The 23,407-nt window shown below is 45.5% G+C and overlaps 2 protein-coding genes across 2 annotated transcripts; one reads left to right on the forward strand and one right to left on the reverse strand.

The window, feature by feature from the left end:
• Window positions 1-4,692: 4,692 nt before the first annotated feature.
• atp5f1e (ATP synthase F1 subunit epsilon) lies at window positions 4,693-5,758 on the reverse strand. Its single transcript, XM_048255134.1, has 3 exons — window positions 5,328-5,758; window positions 4,863-4,995; window positions 4,693-4,777 (listed from the first exon to the last, which is right to left on the reverse strand). Exons 1-2 carry the CDS (start codon window positions 5,357-5,359, stop codon window positions 4,872-4,874), a joined length of 156 nt encoding a protein of 51 aa, XP_048111091.1. The 5' UTR covers window positions 5,360-5,758; the 3' UTR covers window positions 4,693-4,777; window positions 4,863-4,871.
• Window positions 5,759-7,290: 1,532 nt separating this feature from the next.
• LOC125302395 (protein SAND-like) lies at window positions 7,291-22,490 on the forward strand. The gene is given in 9 exon segments (XM_048255548.1): window positions 7,291-7,570; window positions 8,222-8,421; window positions 10,938-11,233; window positions 14,514-14,704; window positions 14,797-14,825; window positions 15,343-15,624; window positions 15,627-15,762; window positions 20,404-20,551; window positions 21,291-22,490. Coding segments are annotated over 8 exon segments (1,344 nt in total). The 5' UTR covers window positions 7,291-7,570; window positions 8,222-8,300; the 3' UTR covers window positions 21,432-22,490.
• The last annotated feature ends 917 nt before the right edge of the window (window positions 22,491-23,407 follow it).

Consider the following 23,407-nt stretch of genomic DNA (forward strand, 5'->3'; position numbering starts at 1 on the left):
AACACAAACATGTTCCCACTGCTGCCTTTAGAACACAAACATGTTCCCACTGCTGCCTTTAGAACACAAACATGGCACCTGTTCTCACTGCTGCCTTTAGAACACAAACATGTTCCCACTGATGCCTTTAGAACACAAACATGTTCCCACTGCTGCTTTTAGAACACAAATGCATCACTGCAGAAGCACAACACGCTCTTCACTGGCACTACTAGAGCAGCTTTACAGTGCAGACCACACACTCTTCTGACCTCTAGTGGCTAAAGAGTGCATGACAGGGGTCAGGGCATTTTTAAAGCACAAATCGAATGACTTTTAAAGGAGAATTCCGGTGTGATATTGACCTAAAGTGTATTGAAACATGATACCAGTGTGAGCGTATGTCTCATAGCCCATCTCGGCTTGTCCCCTGCACTCCAAAATCACAAGCTAGTTAGCCGATGCTACCAACAGCTTTTCAATAGTGGTGCTTGACATCGGGCTAGCCATGCAAATAAATCACTGTTTTACACCCATTTACAAGGCTCAATATATCTCCACACTTCATTGGTAGACTTCCGAGGGCCCTGACATTTAAAACGAGACATTGAGAACTTTGAAAAAGCACTGGTAGTTTACTTACAAGGCGATTTATACAGACAGTATCTTCCGCGAAGTTTAGCGTTTGCAGCCATCTTGAATTTAGTCACGATAAGTCGAGCAGCGAGTAAGAATGAACAGGTATGATAAGGGATCAGATTCCAAAAATAATTCAGTGGAAATGCTTAGATTCCAGTTGCTGCTACTGGAAGAAACTGGAATCCATGCATTTTCACTGAATTATTTTTGCCACTATTCACCACTATTGAAAAAGCTGTTGGTAGCATCGGCTAACTAGCGCCAGATTTTGGAGTGCAGGGGACAAGCCGAGATGGGCTATGAGACATACGTTCACACTCGGTATCATGTTTCAATACACTTTAGGTCAATATCACACCGGAATTCTCCTTTAAGACTTCTTAAGGCCTCGGAAACGGAAGGGGGAAAAATACCATTACTGCGGTGTTGACTTATTGTATACAATAAGTATACAATAAATATACAATACCCAGATCACTTTTTCCTTCATCATAATTGTTGTTGCTGAATGCTGTGGAATGAGTGATTGTCGGGGCATGAGGGCTTTGTCAGAGTGTGCACTAAACACAGGAAACTACCAGGCAATGGACACAGGGCTGTTTGAGTAGACAGAGCAGGCATTGGGCACAGGGCTGTTTGAGTGGACAGAGCAGACATTTCAAATTTCATGTGAGAATCTAGTGATGGCCATGACCATGGCAACATAACATACTAAATACATTTGCATTTATTCATTTAGCAGACACTTTTATCCAAAGTGACTTCTGTCAAATATATTACAAGCGCCATTTTACTACACTACCACCACCCCATACAACATATATATACACATACACGTGTGTGTGTGTGTGTGTGTGTGTGTACTAAATACATAAACTGAGACACACTCGCATCTGTACATTCCCTCAGCCACCAGGATGGTGGGCCAATCAGCGACGAGAGGGGATTTTGTTCATTTCAAAATCAAAAGTGCTTATGGTAAACAATAACAGTAACGCCTGAAAAAAAATGCAGTCAGAACAATATGTACATTTATACAGCAAAGGTAAATACATTGTTTCCTGCATTACATTCATACACGTAATACATTGTTTACATAAAGCAAAGGTAAGTGCAATGTTAGTGCGATGCAAGTGCAATGTTAGTGCAAGGTAAGTGCAATGTTAGTGTGATGCAAGTGCAATGTTAGTGCAAGGTAAGTGCAAGGTAAGTGCAATGTCTCCTGACTGTCGATGTTATTAATCTTATATTAAGATTACTGGTAGACAAATTTGCTTGTTTTCAGGATGAGAAGTCTTAAAAGAAATCAAACTCTACCTAAATTAAGTCAAATGATTTTACGAGAATGTGCTAGGTAAGTCTTGGTTAGATTAATAAGACTTGGTTAGATTAATAAGTCTTGGTTAGATTAATAAGACTTGGTTAGATGGGATTAGATAAGTAGTTTTTGCAGTGTGATTGGTTCTGGAACAATTGTTTCCAAGTTAATGCAAAGTGCCCATGAGGATGTGAGGGTGGGACAATTCCACCCAGACTGCGTTCATGAGGTGAAGTGAGCCTATGTGTTCATGAGGTGAAGTAATCCTATGATATCTGGCTAACAGACTGTGTTCATGAGGTGAAGTGATCCTATGGTATCTGGCTAACAGAGACTGTGTTCCTGAGATGACAGGTATCTGGCTAACAGATAATATATAATATATATATGTTACTACAGAGAATAGTCACTATGAATGTTACTAGATATTATATATATGTTACTACATAGATATTATATATATGTTACCAGTGGCGCCGCCAGCCGTAATCCTGTACGCACTGTGCATCCATTTCTTTTCACCGCTTTATCATTCAATCATTCAGTATTCCCTACAATATTAAAAAATAGCTTGCGTAATGTCTTGATTGAACATGCTTCGTGCATAGACGATAGTCCATGTTTGGGTCAGGAAGAGCGGACATCTCAGCATAAGGATACATTAGAAGATGATGATTGGTGTAAACTTGACATGATGTCATGACATGATGAGCAATTCTGGTGCTTAAAATCGCAACGTTCCATTCAGACGTATAAATCATTCAAGCCAGTGATCGTCATGAAAAGGAAACATCAGCTTAATATTTTTCAGGTGTTTAACAGTAAAAGGCGCACTGTTCTTAGCAGTGATACTGACAGCAGTGAGATTAGGCATTGCATCCTCTACAGTCACTCCGTTTGGAACATTTCGCCGTTCGGGTTTCAAGATTGATAAGATTCAGTTAATGCGTAGAGTATCATCTAAAAGTTTGGGACAACCGCTTTAACCCTCTCTGATGTTATAATGACAACCAAAACAGCAGTGCAATGTATTTAGGGTGTTGTGAGCAAATCCTTATTGCTAGTAGGTTACCATAACTGTGTTTTCTCTATCGCAAATCGCGACATTTCTCATTGGTTTATTATCCCCCCTTTTTCGCGGGTTGGGTATGACGTTATCAAAGATCCTTGATTACTAGTACACCATACCCACGAACACACACACCATTTCACCCCCGCACACACACACACACACACCATACACACTCAATATATCTTATATCACTACTTTTAATTTATTCTTTAAAGTGGAGCTGGTTCATGAGCATTAGAGTTTCATTACTTATAATTATTTTTATGAGTACATGACAATAAACTAGGCCAGGGTGCCGTGACACATGCTCAGGGCAGTCGTGGAATGGTCCAAGGCTTGATCATTTAATGACATAAAAAAGTAAATGGGCCATTATATCAATTTCAAAATTAATTTCAATAAGGTTACGTTGCTTTGAAGTGTAAGGAGCATTATATAAAATGTTCTTTGCAGCACAAACAACAATGTTTACTGTTGATTCAGGGCGTAACGTCAACGTTACTTGCTAACTCCAAAAAGCCCCACACTTTAGCAGAGACGCTTATATTACCAGCTTGCAAACAGGTTGAGGTAGGCTAATGCTAGGGCCAGATGCTGCAAAAGAACAGAAAAAATCTCCCTTTCTGATAACACGATTAAACGTCGCATTGATGATTTGTCGGAGGACATGGAATCTGTACTGGATGAGAAACTACGGCTAGGGCCGTTCACACTAAAAACAATAACTGTAATGATAGGCCTAACCATAAAAAATATTGTTCTTGTTAATTAATAAATATAAATGACGACGTTCATAACGACATGATGAATGATATAGTTGGAAATCACTTTCAAAGCGATTTTGAGAACAATAAAAGGCTAACAGCCAATCAGAACCCATCGTATTTTAGCCCTCACATTCATTAGGCCTAACACAAGGAGAGACTTTGCTTATTGTTGGTCAGTGTGGACGCTTTTATCGCCATGGTTATAGTTATGATTATAGTTATCGTTCCTGGTGTGAATGGCCCTTCAAGGGGGATATTTGTGCTTCACAAGTTCACTGATGCCAGTGGCCTTTGCCAGCTGATTGCAAATGTGAGATATGAGGACAAAGAGAACTTTTTAACTAGAAAACCATGTTAGCCTACCTGAGATGAGATATTGACGTGAGATTGATGTCTGACGTTTTTTGCACTTTAGTTGAAGGCCTATTACTGATATTTCTGTTCATATTCTGTTCTCTATTTTTTCAAAAGTTATATTAAATGAGTTGAATTAAAGAGAGTGGTTCATTTAAATAAAACAAAAATGAGGTAAACCTCACCTTCTCATAGTAATACCTATAATAAAAGCATTACGGCATTATATCACAAGGCATGTTTGGCCTATCCAACATGTCACAAGAAGCATATATGGCCTATCCAACATGTCACAAGGCATATATGGCCTATCCAACATATCACAAGGCATATATGGCCTATCCAACATGTCACAAGAGTAAATAAAAGCATATATAGCCTATCCAACATATCACAAGAGTAAATAAAATGGTAAAGTACAAATAGCCTATATGGGGTGCCGTGCATGGAGACTGGGGAGAGATATGGTTAGGGGTGCCGTGAGCCAAACAAGTTTGGGAACTGAACTAGGCTACATGACCTTGAACTTCAACACACCACAAAGACTCGGCCTGTAGGCTATACGATCATCAAAGCTTTAATGAGATTAGCCTACATTGTAATCAAGGATTAACATGGGAGCAGCTGGGTCTCATTCAGGGTCCGGTCCTGTAAGAACAAAGAACTGAGGTTAGCCAGGGCTACCAACAGTAAAAAATACTTCTGTGCTCATATGCTTTTCACGCGACGCTACCTGTTGAGTTCAGGTGACTTTGCGCTTGACCACCTTCACGCTTGCTTCGGCATTCCGTAGCGCGGCCGTTTTGAACTGCGGTTTCAGCGCCTCGCGCACCGCCTGTGCGCAGATAGCCGAATAGCGAAGGTAGCTGTAAAGGGAGAGGCGAGGAGTCTTTAAACGACATGCCATTTTCCCACAAAACTCACTAATCTAATAATACATTCTTTCTTGCCTCGTAGCTCAAATGTGCCTACACTCGGACATTCCCTCAGCGGAACTGATGCTCTTGGTTTGTCTCGCCATTGATGCAAACAGCCATTTAGGCCGAATGTGTTTTAGGCTGTGTTAATCAGGCTATTTATAGGCTACCAAAATAAAACTAGAATAGCCTATCTAAGTCATGTTACCGCAATCCTGCTTTGTGTTAATCAGTCATTTTGTTACCAAAATAAAACTAGAGTAGCATTTCTATTTCTATACCTCAATCCTGCTTGTCTCCAGTAGGCAACCATCCTTCAGTGCGACGCTCCTTTACAAAATTCACGAGACTCAGAAATACTGGTATGGCTACTATCACGCACTACAGCAGCCACAGATACCTGTTGAGTGAATGAAACTTTCATCCCTCTGCTGGCAGTGGTAGGCAAGGGTCGCCACCTATTGGAGCATGGGGGAAATACAAGCTGGACACAAATCCGATGTAAAGTCCGGCTTAAAAAAGTTAAAGTCCTGCCATGTATTCGTTCTACCTGTGTGATCTATCTGACTTAAAAGTTCCCTGCTGAAAAAAAAAACAGCCTGACTAGCTTAAGGGTAAGTCCTTTTAGGTGGAGTTACGTGGAGGTGTCCACGACCATGGTATATTCTACTGCTCTTCATCCTGCACATACACTTTGGGCCCGTCCCAATACCTCCCCTACCCCTAGATTTTTGCCCTAACCCTCGTTTTTGTGCGTGCACGTGTAGGGTTAGGGTGTCCCATTACTTTAGGGAGCAAGGGGAAGTGCTACTTTCCCCTTAAAATCAACCCTCAAAATATAGCCAGGACCGATGCAGGCTTAAAACGAAGTGGGAGATGAAATTACCCAGGATACCGTGCGAGCTTAGTGAGTCGGTCAATTTTTTCATATATTTTCGCAAATAAGCATATTAAAATTTGTTGGAAATATGTTGGAATATGTTAGTTTGATGCACATCTGATGGACTGTTGAGTTTTAAACACTAATGTTAGAAAATATCTCACGAAGCTATCTAACGATGTTCATGATATCTGCTGATTGCTTTGAGAGTCTGCCCATCAAATAACGTTATAAATCAATAGTTTCGTCAATATTTAGGATGTGTGTTCTGGCGTTCACATGAACACGAATGTCTTTGTTGATAAACCAGACGTAGATAAACCAGCACAGCCCACACAACAATGACCGCTGGAACGGGCATGTTCCTGAATGAAAATAGTAGCAGGCTACTACCGGTAGACACGTCGGCGCTGCGCGTGACGTAGGTGAGCACGTTCGCTACGTTAATTTGCATATAGTGGTGTCCCAATTCATAGGGAAAGATCTTCACCTCCACTTCCCTTGTCGAGGGGGCTTTAATGTTGAGGGCAATCAAAACCAAGTAGAAGTTTTAAGGGGGGAGAAATGGGACGGGCCCTTATTCTCAATACTTTTATAATGTGACTGTTTCTGCACTGCAATGGTAGTGTACCACACTGCACATAGCTGTACATACTGTACATATGTTTATATGGTTCATACTAAATATCCCATATTTATTAAGTTTTTATGTAATTTGTTCTGTTAATACACGGCACATATCTATACTGTTCTTACTACTACTATAATGGTGCTGCCATGCCATTGCACATGTCTGTAGGCTATGTTGTTCATACATTGTTCATATTACATAGCCATATTTATTCTGCTCTTATAAGGTTACTGCTAATAAACTGCACATACTTATATTTAATTTACTACTCTAAATCACCTTCTGAAAACATCAGTATATACTGTCTGCACTGCACTATATCTTTTGTCCTGTCTATGCACCACCTACTTTGTATATCACATTGCACTTTTTCTGCTTTTTTGTACTTCTGGTTAGACACAAACTGCATTTCGCTGTCTCTGTACTCTGTACAATGACAATAAAGTTGAATCTAATCTAATCTAATCTAGACCAGCGGCCATATTGCAATGCAATGCTTTTTGGGCACTTATGGGCATCTATTTCAGCAGAACTGCATGTAGACTTCACAACACCAATCTTGCTCCAGCGGCGAGATCACAATACATGATTGGCACGATGTCTTCACAACACACCACATTATTGGCTCAATGTATTCACAACTCAGCACGTGATTGGCTCAATGTATTCACATGTTGACGTTTTGCCGCGTGTGTGTGTGTGATAGACATTAGGCCTACAAACTAACCCCATGATTTATATGGAGGATTTTTTGAGTGCTGTGTCTCCTCATTAGAAAGTCTCTGCTTAATGTAGTTTGCTGGTTGACCACCAGCTTGTAAACCAGCTTTTGTCTCACAATTTCAATAACCACACGCTGATAGGAAAGTGCAAACACTGCACAGCCTCAGAACCACATCCCCCATAATTCAGCGCGAACACCGAGGTCGCCTGTGTGACAGAGCCAGAGTTCATTGTACGCTCCGGAGAAGTCCGAACATTGCAAAATGCATGATCACCGGGACCAGTGAGAGGTAGTTATCAACACGTTACCTCTTCTGTCTTTTAGAATATGGAAGCCCCACTAAGAGACGGCTTCGACTCGCACGTGTCTCAAACACAGGTTATACCATCAGAGCCAGTTTCTATTAGCGAGATAACAGCGTTTGCATGCTAGTCGTTAGCCACATATTGACGCTACGCTCAGATTTTCTCATCGCTCATCTTCCGGCTTCGAGATCGAAGGCCTTTACGGATGATTGTTGTTTTTTGTTTGTTAATGGCTGTGGAAGCCCTTCTAATATACTCACGCCTTTACAGAGACAATGTTCTCTAACGCATCATCAACTTATTTCGACTTCGGGAGCAAACGTTTGTGCGTTCAATAACAAGTCAAAGTTAAAAGAATGCAAACAAAATTGAAGTTAGTTTAATGGTGTTACCATTAGACATCTGCCAGTTGTCTTACGCCAAGTGAATTTGCGCCAGGTAGACTACTGTATCACTGATGTTGTCTACACATACCGAGCAGCATTTAGAATCAGACAGTCGAGTGACACTGACCCACGTGACTGAAGTCATACTTAACAGTTCAATTTATTTGTCTAGTTAGCAGGGGGTTGAGATATCTATTTGCCCTTACATAGCTATCAGATGTCATGTTGTGTGTGTGTGTGTGGTGTCAGTCTTTAGGTATGCTGTGAGCTGACACAGGGCAGCCGCAGTCACTGCACAGGTGAGTGCACAGGTGACGCAGCAGTTGTCATGGCGGCCGATGTGCACAGCCAGCCGTGGGAGTCGTCCAATGGCAGCCTGAGCGTGGAACGCCTGCGCACTGACCGGGCCGACAGCCCAACCCCTGGGCTAGTGGAGGGAACAGAACCAGGTGAGAACCAGCAGAACCCACTCTGATATGTTGTAATGCAGAACCTACTCTAACACATGTTCTACATGAGAACCAGAACAATCCACTCTGACACATGTTCTAACTGACTCATGTTCTAATGTAGAATCCACTCTGGCACATGTTTTAACTGACACATGTTCTAATGTAGAATCCACTCTGGCACATGTTCTAACTGACACATGTTCTAATGAATCCACTCTGGCACATGTTCATAATCATTCTGTGTCATATCAGACATAATCCAGGAAAATGGTTGCCGCACCATCTCAGATTTTGCTCAAAGTTTGCTTCTTATGTGTGCGCGATGTCTTGCGATGGCTGTGTGTTGTTGCTTGTGATGTGTGTGTTGCCTGTGCTGTGTGTGTGTGTGTGTTGTTGCCTGTGATGTGTGTGTGTGTTGTGTGTTATGTGTTGCGATGGCTATATTGTGTGTTGTTTCCTGTGATGTGTGTGTGTATGCGTGTTGTTGCCTGTGGTGTGTGTGTGTGTGTGTGTGTGTTGTTGCCTGTGATGTGTGTGTTGTTGCCTGTGATGTGTGTGTGTGTGTTGTTGCCTGTGATGTGTGTGTTGTTGCCTGTGATGTGTGTGTGTGTGTTGTTGCCTGTGATGTGTGTGTGTGTGTGTGTATGTGTGTTGTTGCCTGTGATGTGTGTGTGTGTGTGTGTGTGTGTATGTGTGTTGTTGCCTGTGATGTGTGTGTGTGTGTGTGTATATGTGTGTTGTTGCCTGTGATGTGTGTGAAATGTGTTGTTGCTCCTCATGTGTGTGTGCTGTGTGTGGTATGATGTGTGTCTTGCCTCTAATGTGTGTGTTGTGTGGTATAATATGTGTGTGTGTGTGTTGAGCAGGTGCAGGTTGTCAGATGTCTGTCCTGTAATGTGTGTGTGGTGTAATGTGTGTGTTTGTGTGTGTATTGAGCAGGTGCAGGTGGTCAGATGTTTGTCCACACCACTCAGAGTGTGTGTGTGTGTGGTGTAATGTGTGTGTGTGTGTTGAGCAGGTGCAGGTGGTCAGATGTTTGTCCACACCACTCAGTGTGTGTGTGTGTGTGTGTGTGTTGAGCAGGTGCAGGTGGTCAGATGTTTGTCCACACCACTCAGTGTGTGTGTGTGTTGAGCAGGTGCAGGTGGTCAGATGTTTGTCACCACTCAGTGTGTGTGTGTGTGTGTGTGTGTGTGTGTGTGTTGTTGCCTGTGATGTGTGTGTGTGTGTGTGTGTGTATGTGTGTTGTTGCCTGTGATGTGTGTATATGTGTTTTGTTGCCTGTGATGTGTGTGCAATGTGTTGTTGGTCCTCATGAGTGTGTGCTGTGTGTGGTATGATGTGTGTCTTGCCTCTAATGTGTGTGTTGTGTGGTATAATGTGTGTGTGTGTGTGTGTGTGTTGAGCAGGTGCAGGTTGTCAGATGTCTGTCCTGTAATGTGTGTGTGGTGTAGTATTATGTGTGTGAGCAGGTGCAGGTGGGAATGTTTGTCCACACCACTAGTGTGTGTGTGTGTGTTGAGCAGGTGCAGGTGGTCAGATGTTTGTCCACCACTCAGTTTCCAATTATTATTGTTGAGCAGGTGCAGGTGGTCAGATGTTTGTCCACACCACTCGTGTGTGTGTGTGTGTGTTGAGCAGGTGCAGGTGGTCAGATGTTTGTCCACACCACTCAGTGTATGTGTGGTGTAATGTGTGTGTGTGCGTGTTGAGCAGGTGCATGTGGTCAGATGTTTGTCCACACCACTCAGTGTGTGTGTGGTGTAATGTGTGTGTGTGTTGAGCAGGTGCAGGTGGTCAGATGTTTGTCACCACTCAGTGTGTGTGTGTGTGGTGTAATGTGTGTGTGTGTGTGTGTGTTGAGCAGGTGCAGGTGGTCAGATGTTTGTCACCACTCAGTGTGTGTGTGTGTGTGTGTGTTGAGCAGGTGCAGGTGGTCAGATGTTTGTCCACACACCACTCAGTGTGTGTGTGTGTGTGTGTGTGTAGGTGCAGGTGGTCAGATGTTTGTCACCACTCAGTGTATGTGTGTGTGTGTGTGTGGTGTAATGTGTGTGTGTGTGAGCAGGTGCAGGTGGTCAGATGTTTGTCACCACTCAGTGTATGTGTGTATGTGTATGTGTGTGTGTGGTGTAATGTGTGTGTGTGTGTGAGCAGGTGCAGGTGGTCAGATGTTTGTCACCACTCAGTGTATGTGTGTGTGTGTGGTGTAATGTGTGTGTGTGTGTGTGTGAGCAGGTGCAGGTGGTCAGATGTTTGTCACCACTCAGTGTATGTGTGTGTGTGTGTGTGTGTGTGTGTGTGTGTGTGTGTGGTGTAATGTGTGTGTGTGTGTGTGTGAGCAGGTGCAGGTGGTCAGATGTTTGTCACCACTCAGTGTATGTGTGTGTGTGTGTGTGTGTGTGTGGTGTAATGTGTGTGTGTGTGTGTGTGTGTGAGCAGGTGCAGGTGGTCAGATGTTTGTCACCACTCAGTGTATGTGTGTGTGGTGTAATGTGTGTGTGTGTGAGCAGGTGCAGGTGGTCAGATGTTTGTCACCACTCAGTCGTTTGAGGACTTGACGGCAGATACGGAGGAGAGGGCGGAGCCAGAGTGTCCGGAGGGGGAGGGGCTTCGCCTGGAGGAGGGAGCAGAAGAGGAGGAGGAGCTACATCAGGAGGAGGGGGCGGAGCCAGGGCGGGAGAAGGATGAGGACGTGTCCAGTGAGGCGTGGCGCTCACACAGGAAGCACGTGTTCGTGCTGAGCGAGGCGGGGAAGCCCATCTGGTCGCGCTATGGCACTGAGGAGGCGCTCTCCTCCACCATGGGCGTCACTCATTAGCCTCGTCTCCTTGAGGCAGCACAGGCGCCATCCATCCATCAGGAGGTGTGTGTGTGTGTGTACTCTTACCTGTGTGTGTGTGTGTACTCTTACCAATGTGTGTGTGTGTACTCTTACCTGTGTGTGTGTGTGTGTGTGTGTGTGTGTGTGTGTGTGTGTGCACTCACCTGTGTGTGTGTGTATACTCTTACCAATGTGTGTGTGTGTGTGTGTACTCTTACCTGTGTGTGTGTGTGTGTGTGTGTGTGTGTGTGTGTGTGTGTGTGTGTGTGCTCACCAATGTGTGTGTGTGTGTGTGTGTGTGTGTGTGTGTGCTCTTACCAATGTGTGTGTGTGTGTTTACTCTTACCTGTGTGTGTGTGTGTGTATGTGTGTGTACTCTTACCAATGTGTGTGTGTGTGCTCTTACCAGTGTGTGTGTGTGTGTACTCTTACCAATGTGTGTGTGTGTACTCTTACCAGTGTGTGTGTGTGTGTGTGCACTCACCAGTGTGTGTGTACTCTTACCAATGTGTGTGTGTGTGTACTCTTACCTGTGTGTGTGTGTGTGTGTGTGTGTACTCTTACCAATGTGTGTGTGTGTGCACTCACCAGTGTGTGTGTGTACTCACCAACGTGTGTGTGTGTGTGTACTCCACCAATGTGTGTGTACTCACCAGTGTGTGTGTGTGTGTGTGTGTGCACTCACCAACGTGTGTGTGTACTCCACCAGTGTGTGTGTGTGTGTGTGTGTGTGTGTGTGTACTCTTACCAATGTGTGTGTGTGTACTCTTACCAGTGTGTGTGTGTGTACTCTTACCAATGTGTGTGTGTGTGTACTCTTACCAATGTGTGTGTGTGCTCTTACCAGTGTGTGTGTGTGTACTCTTACCAATGTGTGTGTGTGTGTGTGTGTACTCTTACCAATGTGTGTGTGTGTACTCTTACCAGTGTGTGTGTGTGTGTGTATACTCTTACCAATGTGTGTGTGTGTACTCTTACAAGGTGTTGTTCCTGTGTGAATAGGTGTGTGTGTGTGTGTGTGTACAGAGGGCTACAGGGTGGTGTTCTTGTTTGATTAGTTATGTGTGTGTGTGTGTGTGTGTGTGTGTGCGTGCGTGCGTGTGTGTACAGAGGGCTACAGGGTGGTGGTCTTGTTTGATTAGTTATGTGTGTGTGTGTGTGTGTGTGTGTGTGTGTGTGTGTGTGTGTGTGTGTGTGTGTGTGTGCGTGCGTGCGTGTGTGTACAGAGGGCTACAGGGTGGTGTTCTTGTTTGATTAGTTATGTGTGTGTGTGTGTGTGTGTGTGTGTGTGTGTGTGTGCGTGCGTGCGTGCGTGCGTGTGTGTGTACAGAGGAAGACTACAAGGGTGGTGTTCTTGTTTGATTAGTTATGTGTGTGTGTGTGTGTGTGTGTGTGTGTGTGCGTGCGTGTGTGTGTACAGAGGGCTACAGGGTGGTGGTCTTGTTTGATTAGTTATGTGTGTGTGTGTGTGTGTGTGTGTGTGTGTGTGTGTGTGTGTGTGTGTGTGCGTGTGTGTGTGTGTGTGTACAGAGGGCTACAGGGTGGTGTTCTTGTTTGATTAGTTATGTGTGTGTGTGTGTGTGTGTGTATGTGTGTGTGTGTGTGTGCGTGCGTGCGTGCGTGCGTGTGTGTACAGAGGGCTACAGGGTGGTGTTCTTGTTTGATTAGTTGTGTGTGTGTGTGTGTGTGTGTGTGTGTGTGTGTGTGTGTGTGTGTGTGTGTGTGTGTGTGTGTGTGTGTGTGTGTGTGTGTGTGTGTGTGTGCGGTGCGTGCGTGCGTGCGTGCGTGCGTGTGTGTACAGAGGGCTACAGGGTGGTGGTCTTGTTTGATTACCGTATTTTCCGGACTATGACTCGCACCAGTCCAAAAATGTGTCATGAAGAGGAAAAAAAACATATATATATGAATAAATAAATAAATATGTATATGTTGCACCTGAGTCGCAGGACCAGCCAAACTATGAAAAAAAAGTGTGACTTATAGTCCGGAAAATATGGTAGTTGTGTGTGTGTGTGTGTAGAGGGCTACAGGGTGGTGTTCTTGTTTGATTAGTCGTGTGTGTGTGTGTGTGTGTGTAGAGGGCTACAGGGTGGTGATTAGTCGTGTGTGTGTGTGTGTAGAGGGCTACAGGGTGGTGATTAGTGGGTATTGTGTGTGTGTAGGGGCTGGGGTGGTGATTAGTTAGATTATGTGTGTGTGTGTGTGTGTGTGTGTGTGTGTGTAGAGGGCTACAGGGTGGTGTTCTTGTTTGATTAGTCGTGTGTGTGTGTGTGTGTAGAGGGCTACAGGGTGGTGATTAGTTGTGTGTGTGTGTGTGTGTATGTGTGTGTAGAGGGCTACAGGGTGGTGATTAGTTGTGTGTGTGTGTGTGTGTGTGTAGAGGGCTACAGGGTGGTGTTGTTGTTTGATTAGTCGTGTGTGTGTGCGTGTGCGTGCGTGCGTGCGTGCGTGCGTGCGTGTGTGTACAGAGGGCTACAGGGTGGTGGTCTTGTTTGATTACCGTATTTTCCGGACTATGACTCGCACCAGTCCAAAAATGTGTCATGAAGAGGAAAAAAAACATATATATATGAATAAATAAATAAATATGTATATGTTGCACCTGAGTCGCAGGACCAGCCAAACTATGAAAAAAAAGTGTGACTTATAGTCCGGAAAATATGGTAGTTGTGTGTGTGTGTGTGTAGAGGGCTACAGGGTGGTGTTCTTGTTTGATTAGTCGTGTGTGTGTGTGTGTGTGTGTAGAGGGCTACAGGGTGGTGATTAGTTAGATTAGTTATGTGTGTGTGTGTGTGTAGAGGGCTACAGGGTGGTGATTAGTCGTGTGTGTGTGTGTGTAGAGGGCTACAGGGTGGTGATTAGTCGTGTGTGTGTGTGTGTAGAGGGCTACAGGGTGGTGATTAGTTAGATTAGTTATGTGTGTGTGTGTGTGTGTGTGGGGCTACAGGGTGGTGTTCTTGTTTGATTAGTCGTGTGTGTGTGTGTGTGTAGAGGGCTACAGGGTGGTGATTAGTTGTGTGTGTGTGTGTGTATGTGTGTGTGTGTGAGGCTACAGGGTGGTGATTAGTTATGTGTGTGTGTTTGTGTGTGCAGAGGGCTACAGGTGGTGTTGGCTGCTCACTGGTCGGTGTGTGTGTGTGTGTGTGTGTGTGTGTGTAGAGGGCTACAGGTGGTGATTAGTCGGTGTGTGTGTGTGTGGTGTGTGTGTGTGCAGTGTGCAGAGGGCTACAGGGTGGTGATGGTGTGTGTGTGTGTGTGTGTGCAGAGGGTTGCGGGGCGGCGTTCCCGCGCGAAGTTCCCCTGGCGTTGCGGGCGTGTCGTGCTGGCAGCCAATCGATCGCTGCAGCGCGCGCGTGAGTTGGCGCTAAGGGTTCCAGGATCGTGGAGTCTGCTGACGCTGGCGCAGCTGCAGCGGCTCTTCCAGTCCAAGCAGAACTACGACCTGCGGCGCCTGCTGTCCGCCTGAGCACTGACCAGCCTGTTGCGGCACCTGAGCGACTTGACTCACTCTCAGTGCTGCTACCTGCTTCCTGCCTACTACCGGCCAGCGACGCTTATCTCCAGCACACTGCAGCAGGTACAGTCACATACACACACACACCCCACACACACACACACACACACACACACACCCCACACACACACACACACACACACCCCACACACACACACACACACACACACCCCACACACACACACACCCCACACACACACACACACCCCACACACACACACACACACACACACACACACCACACACACCCCACACACACACACACGCACACACACACGCACACACACACACCACGCACGCACACACACACGCACACACACACACACACACACACACACGCACACACCCCACACACACACACCACACACACCCACCCACCCCACACACACACACACACACAGACCACACACACACACACACACACACCACACACACACCACACACACACACACGCACACACACAGACCACACACACACACACACACACACACACACACACACACAGCAGGCGCTGGGCGCCAGAGCCTGGTCTTCCATCTGGCTCAACGTAGTGCGCGGTGTGCAGCAGGCGCCGCATGAGTCTGGTCTTCCATCCTGCTGGCCGGTACTCAGCTGGTGTCGCTGGTCAGGAAGCGAGATCAGCACCTGCACCACGTGGACCTGCACCTGCTGCTGAACCTGGTGACGGCGTCGTCGGCGTTCCGTGAGGCGAGGAGCTGGGCGGCCGTGTGTGCCCCAGTTCGCAGTTCGACTTTCTTCCGCCCCTGGCTAGCCTACTTTCTTTTTCTTGGCGGCGGCCTGTGCCTGCTGCTGCTGTCCGCGGGCGGGCTGCCCGCTCTGGTAGCGTGCAAGCGGCGGCACCTGGGCGGCTGCAGGCGCGAAGTGCCTTTAAAGGTGTCTACAGGGCGCTGCTGAGCCCCAGCTACCCAGTCTCCCAGGTGGGCATCCCAGAACTACGCCACTTTGTGTACAAGTCCAAGAGCTCTGGCCTCTACACCAGGTGAGCCAGCACACACACACCACGCACGCACATGCACACACACGCACACACACACACCACGCACGCACATGCACATACTGGCTGTGTTGCACGCACATACACACACACACACACACCACGCACGCACACACACACGCACACACACACACACACACACACACACACACACACTACGCACGCACATGCACACATACACACACAGAGCAACGCACATGCACATACACACAAGCTACGCACGCACATACACACACACACACACACGCACACACACGCACACACACACACACACACACACACCACGCACACACACACACACACACTACGCACACACACACACACTACGCACACACACACACACACACACTACACATGTATTGCCACGCACGCACATGCACACACACACACCACGCACGCACATGCACATACACACAAGCTACGCACGCACATACACACACACACACACACACACACCACGCACGCACGCACGCACACACACACACACACCAGGCACGCACATGCACACACACACACACACACACCACGCACGCACATGCACACACACACCACGCACGCACATGCACATACACACAAGCTACGCACACACACACGCACGCACACACACACACACACACACACACTACGCACGCACATGCACACATACACACACAGAGCAACGCACATGCACATACACACAAGCTACGCACGCACATACACACTACGCACGCGCACACACACGCACACACACACACACACACACTACGCACACACACACACACACACACACTACACATGCACACATACGCACGCACATGCACACACACACCACGCACGCACATGCACATACACACAAGCTACGCACGCACATACACACACTACGCACGCACACACGCACGCACACACACACACACACACACACACACACACACTACGACGCACATGCACACATACACACACACAGAGCAACGCGACATGCACATACACACAAGCTAATGACGCATACACACACACACACACACACACCACGCACGCACACACACACACACACACACACACACTCCACGCACACACACACACACACACACACACACACACACACACAGCAACGCACATGCACACACACACACACACTCACGCACGCACTAGAATTTCCATTAATTGGTCAACACACATACCAACTAAAACGAGTAGAACAGACACACAAGCACGACTATTATTCTCACTTTACACTCTCACATCTACAGACACACACACATGATGATGGGCATGATTGGGTTTGTACAGTATCTGCTGATGTGTGTGTGTGTGTATACTGTACATATTGGTGTGTGTATATATGTGTGTGTGTATATTAATGGTTGTGTGTGTGTGTGTGTGTCTGTGTATATATATTGGTGTGTGTATATATGTGTGTGTGTGCATTAGGGCTGGGCAATCTGGCTGAGAACTGTATTAAGATATAAGTATTTCATATCAGTCGATATCGATAATTATTGATTTTTAAAAAAAAATCTATTTTAGATAAGGACCAGAAGAAAAAAAGTTCAATTTAAACACTTTTTAAACTTAAACTTAACCTTAAACTTAACCTTCCTCTAATTTTAATCACCTCAGTTATCAATCAAAGCAAACAGAGAGAAGAAATAGCAACACAATCATGAAAAACACTCAAATAAATAAATGTGCACATAAGTCTGAATGAGCAGCACTGGTTGAAGCCTGAAAATATTGTGAACAAAGTAGCTTAATTTGCTAGTTATCATAGTCTACTGGTTAGACTGTTCAGTTTCCCCACATGTGTTTAAGTTTCAAATGAATACTTTTTTCTCCTTGGGACAGGCCTGTTTGAGTCTTGGAAAGTACTTTTCCATTTGCATCGGGATTGAGATGATTAGAACTTAGCAGTCAATTTTGGCAACAGTTTTGAACAAATTCGTGCAGCGTGCTAATGATGCTAACCGGATTTAATAGCAATTTAGCCAGTCGTCTTGCACGATTGTGAATGTTTGGATTACATGTGCATGCTGAGGAGGGATGCGCCTGTTGAGAGGGAGAAAGAGGGAGAGAGAGAGAGAGAGAGAGAGAGAAGAGAGAGAGAGAGATGGGGCAAGGACTCCTTGAGAGTCTGTGTTGAGGTAGGCTACTTCTATCACCTACTCTGGTAGAGTTGCACGTACTAGCTACAATGCAAGATATATTTATAGAGATGCACCGATATGGAATTTTAGGGCCGGTAACGATAACCGATATTTATTGGTTTGTTGTGGCCGATACCGATACGATCATCGATAATATTACTCTTGAAAAAAAATTGTGAAAAGTGATTTGGGGAAAGCATTTAATAAGCATAATTTTATTGCAGTAATTTTACCTACCACCAAATGATGGACAGAACTCATAATAGTCCTCAATAGGGTGCAGTCAACAACATAACAGTAGCCTAGCCCTACAGTATGTGTGGCTCCTTTAAGTGAACTGGCGTCAGTGAATAGCGAAAGTGAGTGGCTAGAGAGTATGAATCATTTTAATTTAGGACTAAACGCTCATAAACGGCTCAGCTGGGAATAAGCTACAGTATAGTGACCAAATCAGAGTTTGTGAGGAAAACTTAGGGAAGGTTTAGTTTCAACTGCGGGTAACTGAATAAAGCTGCAACTCCTCAGACTGTATCTTATGTCCGTCTACTCTGTTGCGCACAACCTGCTGCAGCAGAAATGAAAGCCGTTGGCCCCGAAGGTTTTAATAACTTATTATGATGACCTGTCTGGAACTGAAGCAGGAATGGTTAGCATATTTCTAGGTAGTAATACAAAACCCAAGCTAACGTAATGCAAATATAATACTAAAACCCAACTTAGAACTAGGCCTACTTATGTTATGAGTTTGCTTATTTGTTTCCCCGACCAGCGCGGTAAAGTGCAAACACACCAGCACAAGACGGCTCTAGATAGGGCTGAGCTCCGCTCTGGTAAGGTTAAATGGCCGGATCATTCACGAGGCGATTTTGAGATGCACAGATTCCCAAATGAATGCATATCCACAGATTTTGTTAGAGTTTGTAGAGTGGTGAAATACATTCACACTAGGGGTGTGAATCTCTCATGTGAAAGACAATACGATTCGCATCTAGATACATGGGCACGATTGGATACAAGAAAAGATACATGTTTATAAAAAACGATTCAGTACGATTCGATGCAGTTCAAGAATGGAAAGCATTCTGAAATATTTTTTATCATTTGCTCAAGGTGCACATTAATTTTATATGATCAATTATCATTGTCATGGTCAATTAGGCAAAAAATGTGTGAATATGATTATCTAAACTGAGGTTTGTTTCATATACTGTATTGAAATGAAAAAAGAATAGTCTACATTTCAGTCAAACACAGCAGCCAAATACAACATAAAAATACATTTTTATAGACTTTACAGATTTTATAGAGTTATATCTGATTGTTTTCATGGAGCTGTAGACTTGTTGAGGTAAGACAATACCGAAATAAAATAAAACGGTGCTTAAGACACTCTTGGCCTTTTCTCATATAGCCTACCCTACAAGAATAAAATAGGCCTACAAATCAATGAAAGAATAAAATAGGTCTACAAATCAATCTGGGCTTATTTTGTTCCAACAGTAGACCTAATGCAGGAACCTATAATGCCACAAGTCTGAGTGAATATGAACAAAATCATTGGCTAATAATTTGTGCATCGTTTTAGCAGCAAGGGCCAAATTATTATTTAACATTAAGGAAATCCCTTCATCAAAGGTAAAGGCTACTCTACAGACTATCGTTGCTGTTTAGGAACGCTTATAAGTGTTTAATTTCGCTGGATTTGAAAAACAAAAGCCGACCCGAAAGTGCAAGTTGTCACATGCTTACTGTAAGTTGCATTAGATGGGTAATGAGGTCATTTGACAACTTTGGGCAATGAATTTAACCAAAAACGCTTTGGAACGTAAATGAGAGTCTGAGCGAAAGCAGAAAAAGGTTGTGAACCGATTCATAACAAGTAAATCGATATAACGGCGGTTCATTTCAGTTTTTTTCCGATCTGGGGGCTTCACGTATCGATGTAGCCGTATCTTACACGTTAAAACGGATACCGTCACGTATCGGTTAATCTTTACACCCCTAATTCACGCTGACATTAAATTGAGGAAAAGTATAGCCAACCAAGCTCAAGTAGCTCAGTGTAGCCAGAAGGACCTTAGGCTACGTAGGCCTAAATTAGGACTTTAAAAATATATACGCCAAATTATCGCCAGAATTCTGTTATCGGACCGATAATAATATTTTCATTTTTTCACTTATCGGCCAATAATATATCGGCCGCCGATATATTGTGCATCCCTATATATTTAGCTTATTTATTTATAGAGAACGTAGTATCGATTAGATGTCTATTACATGTCTATGTAATATCGATTACATGTCTAGTGTGCATATTAATGGTTGTGTTGGTGTGTGTGTGTGTGTGTGTGTGTGTGTGTGTGTGTGTGTGTGCATATTAAGGGTTGTGTGTGTGCATATTAATGGTTGTGTGTGTGTATATATTAATGGTTGTGTGTGTGTATATATTAATGGTTGTGTGTGTGTGTGTGTATATATTAATGGTTGTGTGTGTGTGTGTGCCCAGCCCTGAGCTGTCGCTGCCCTACAGCAGTGTTGAGGAGCAGGAGCGTCTGATGAGTTTATACCAGCAGCTGCACAGCCGCCTGCACCACCCGACACGGCCGCTACGCACTACCTACCACACCACACACACCGAGAACCTCTACGCCTGGGTTAGTACACACACACACACACACACACACATGGTGTTTTCAGAAATTGAGTGTACATTAAAGGTGATTGACATAGATCTCTGTTTCTCAAGGTCAATGAGTCAGTATGAGAAAACAAAACAATGGGTTCTACCAGCCAACAGTCGGAGCTTCCAGGCAGCTATGGTGCTGCACTCTGGGGACATGTTTGTGAGCCCCAGAGTGCAGCACTGTAGCTGCCTGGCTACTTTAGCTGTTGGCTGCAGAAACTTGAGCTCAACGGTAAAACAGTTTGTTTTGTACTGACCATGCTCGGTGGCCTTGAGAAAAGGAGATCTCTGTGAAAAAAATCAGCAGGTTTGTCCTTTAAATGATGTGATCTTAATGAAGGAAATCACCAGGTTTGTCCTTTAAATGATGTGATCTTAATGAAGGAAATCACCAGGTTTATCCTTTAAATGATGTGATCTTAATGAAGACCAAAATAATGGTTATTGTGATTGTGGTAGAATTGAGCAGCCCTATTCACTCAGGGGATGTGTGTGTGTGTGCGCAATAGCAGAGTTGAGCAGCCCTATTCACTCAGGGGATGTGTGTGTGTATGTGTGTGTGTGTGTGTGTGTGTGTGCAGAGTTGAGCAGCCCTATTCACTCAGGGGATGTGTGTGTGTGTGTGTGTGTGTGTGTGTGTGTGTGTGTGTGTGTGTGCCCTATTCACTCTCATGAACCCTTTTCTGCTCCCCCCTCGGCGCCCCCTGTAGGTCACCAGTGGTTTTGAGCTCTACCTCTGCTTCAGTCCCCTGGGCACTAAGGCGGTCGCCGTGGCAGCCGTCAACAAGCTGCTGAAGTGGATCCGCAAAGAGGAGGACCGCCTCTTCATCCTCTCTCCACTCACCTACTGAGCATGCTCCGTACAGCTCACCTACTGAGCATGCTCCGTACAGCTCACCTACTGAGCGCGCTCTGTATAGCTCACCTACTGAGCATGCTCCGTACAGCTCACCTACTGAGCATGCTCCGTACAGCTCACCTACTGAGCGCGCTCCGTACAGCTCACCTGTGGCTGCTGCTGCTTCTCAGAGGTCGTAGGTCAGAGGTCACGGACTCCCAGACGCCATGCCTTAATGTCACACTCCACAGCACCCCGAAATACAGGGTGCGTGCATGCGTGTGTGCGTGTGAGAGTGACTCCTCATAGGAGCGGGCCATCCAGATTCTGTAACAGGGCTCTGATTGGTTCTGGAGTTGTGGATCTCAGGGCTCTGATTGGTTCTGGAGTTGTGCTCTCTGGTTGGACATGTGTTCTGCAGTGCTGTACTCCAACACTTCTGCAATAACTGAGCTCTCGGTCCAGCTCCACTCCACTGTGTGATTCTCAGGTTCCTTTATCACCTCACCTGCTGGTGCACCTGTGGAGGGAGATGCAAAGCTCTGGTCACATGACTGGTCACTCCTGGTCACATGACTGGTCACTCCTCACGTAGCCCAGGAGCTCAGAGGTTTATCACCACAGGACATATAGTAACCCATAGCAACCTTCATCACCACAGGACATATAGTAACCCATAGCAACCTTCACAGACATGTGTGAACACATTCACACAGAAATCATTTCTGAAGTGAACCTGTCAACTGGGGTGTGTGTGTGTGTGTGTGGTGGACCAGGCACACCTGTGCAGGTGTGTTATTCCCGGGCTGGATCTGATGACCTGTGGGTCCATCGCAGGTGGAGCTGTGGGGAGCAGTGGTGCGTATGACACACCTGGACGAAGACACACCTGGATAGCATCGGCGCAGGACACACCTGGACAGCATCGACACCAACCTCACTCCACTCTGTCAACACCACTAGCACGCCTCAGCAAGGGACCCCAGGTGGCCATCACTCAAACATCACTGAGAGACTGACCTTCTGATATTTCTTGATCACTGAAAGAAATAAAAAGCAACATTCCAAAAAACTCCTTGTTTTCCACGTGTGCTGATTGGCTCCTGCTGTTTAATTATTTTCTTCAGTGAATGAAAATGAAAGATTTGGTTTACAGAGAATATTGTTGGGGTTGTCACCTCTACCAGTTGTACTTGTATACTGTAAGATAGTTGCTCAAAGGGGGACATATTTACATGAATGAGCAACCCTACGGGGGAGCTGGAATTGAACGCAGTAACGTTCTGTCGACAGCTAATGGCCTGTCTATCTGCTTTGAGAAGATGATAATTATTTATTCAGTTGGAGGGAGAGTTGCTAGCGTGCTAATGAAGGTTTACGGAATTCGTTTTGTTTTGAGTGGACGTGGTGTAACGGCGCGAGTCGTCCCGGGGGGAATGTTCGCTTCGGACTATTCCTGCAGCCGCCGAAGGGAGGAGCGAGCTAACCAGTGCGCGACTGACTGCTGGCTGAGGCTGACATCTTATCACAGCGTCTCATCAAGAAGCCCGCAACTGCAGACCAAAACACAACAAAGGTTAGTGTGAAAGAAAGATTTTTCGGTGACAGACATATCCGTAGGAGTGTGATGCGGCCCCTGCGCGGGGAGAGGCGCGCGAGCACACAGCAGAGTCGGGGGTGGGTGTAGGTCGGTCTTGTGGTCACTCTAACAGGTAGGTCTGATCCCACAGCACGACACGGTAATGTGTCCTGTGTGTTTGCGCCGATACTACATTTGTGTGGATCTATGACTATATGTTTGATGGTGCCCAGAAGAAAGTATGGCGGAATGTTGCCAAGTTTGCTTATTTCGGCAGATAAGTTGAGCAACACGCCCAGACTTCTCAGTCGACATTATGTCGATTTGTCATCTCAAAGAGCAAGTCGGAGTGTGGACCGCCCGTTGTGTCTGTGTCCGTCATAAACCAACAAGATTTAATCACTCCATAA

The sequence above is a fragment of the Alosa alosa genome, chromosome 10 (assembly GCF_017589495.1).
Source record: "Alosa alosa isolate M-15738 ecotype Scorff River chromosome 10, AALO_Geno_1.1, whole genome shotgun sequence".
Classification (NCBI taxonomy): domain Eukaryota; kingdom Metazoa; phylum Chordata; class Actinopteri; order Clupeiformes; family Clupeidae; genus Alosa; species Alosa alosa.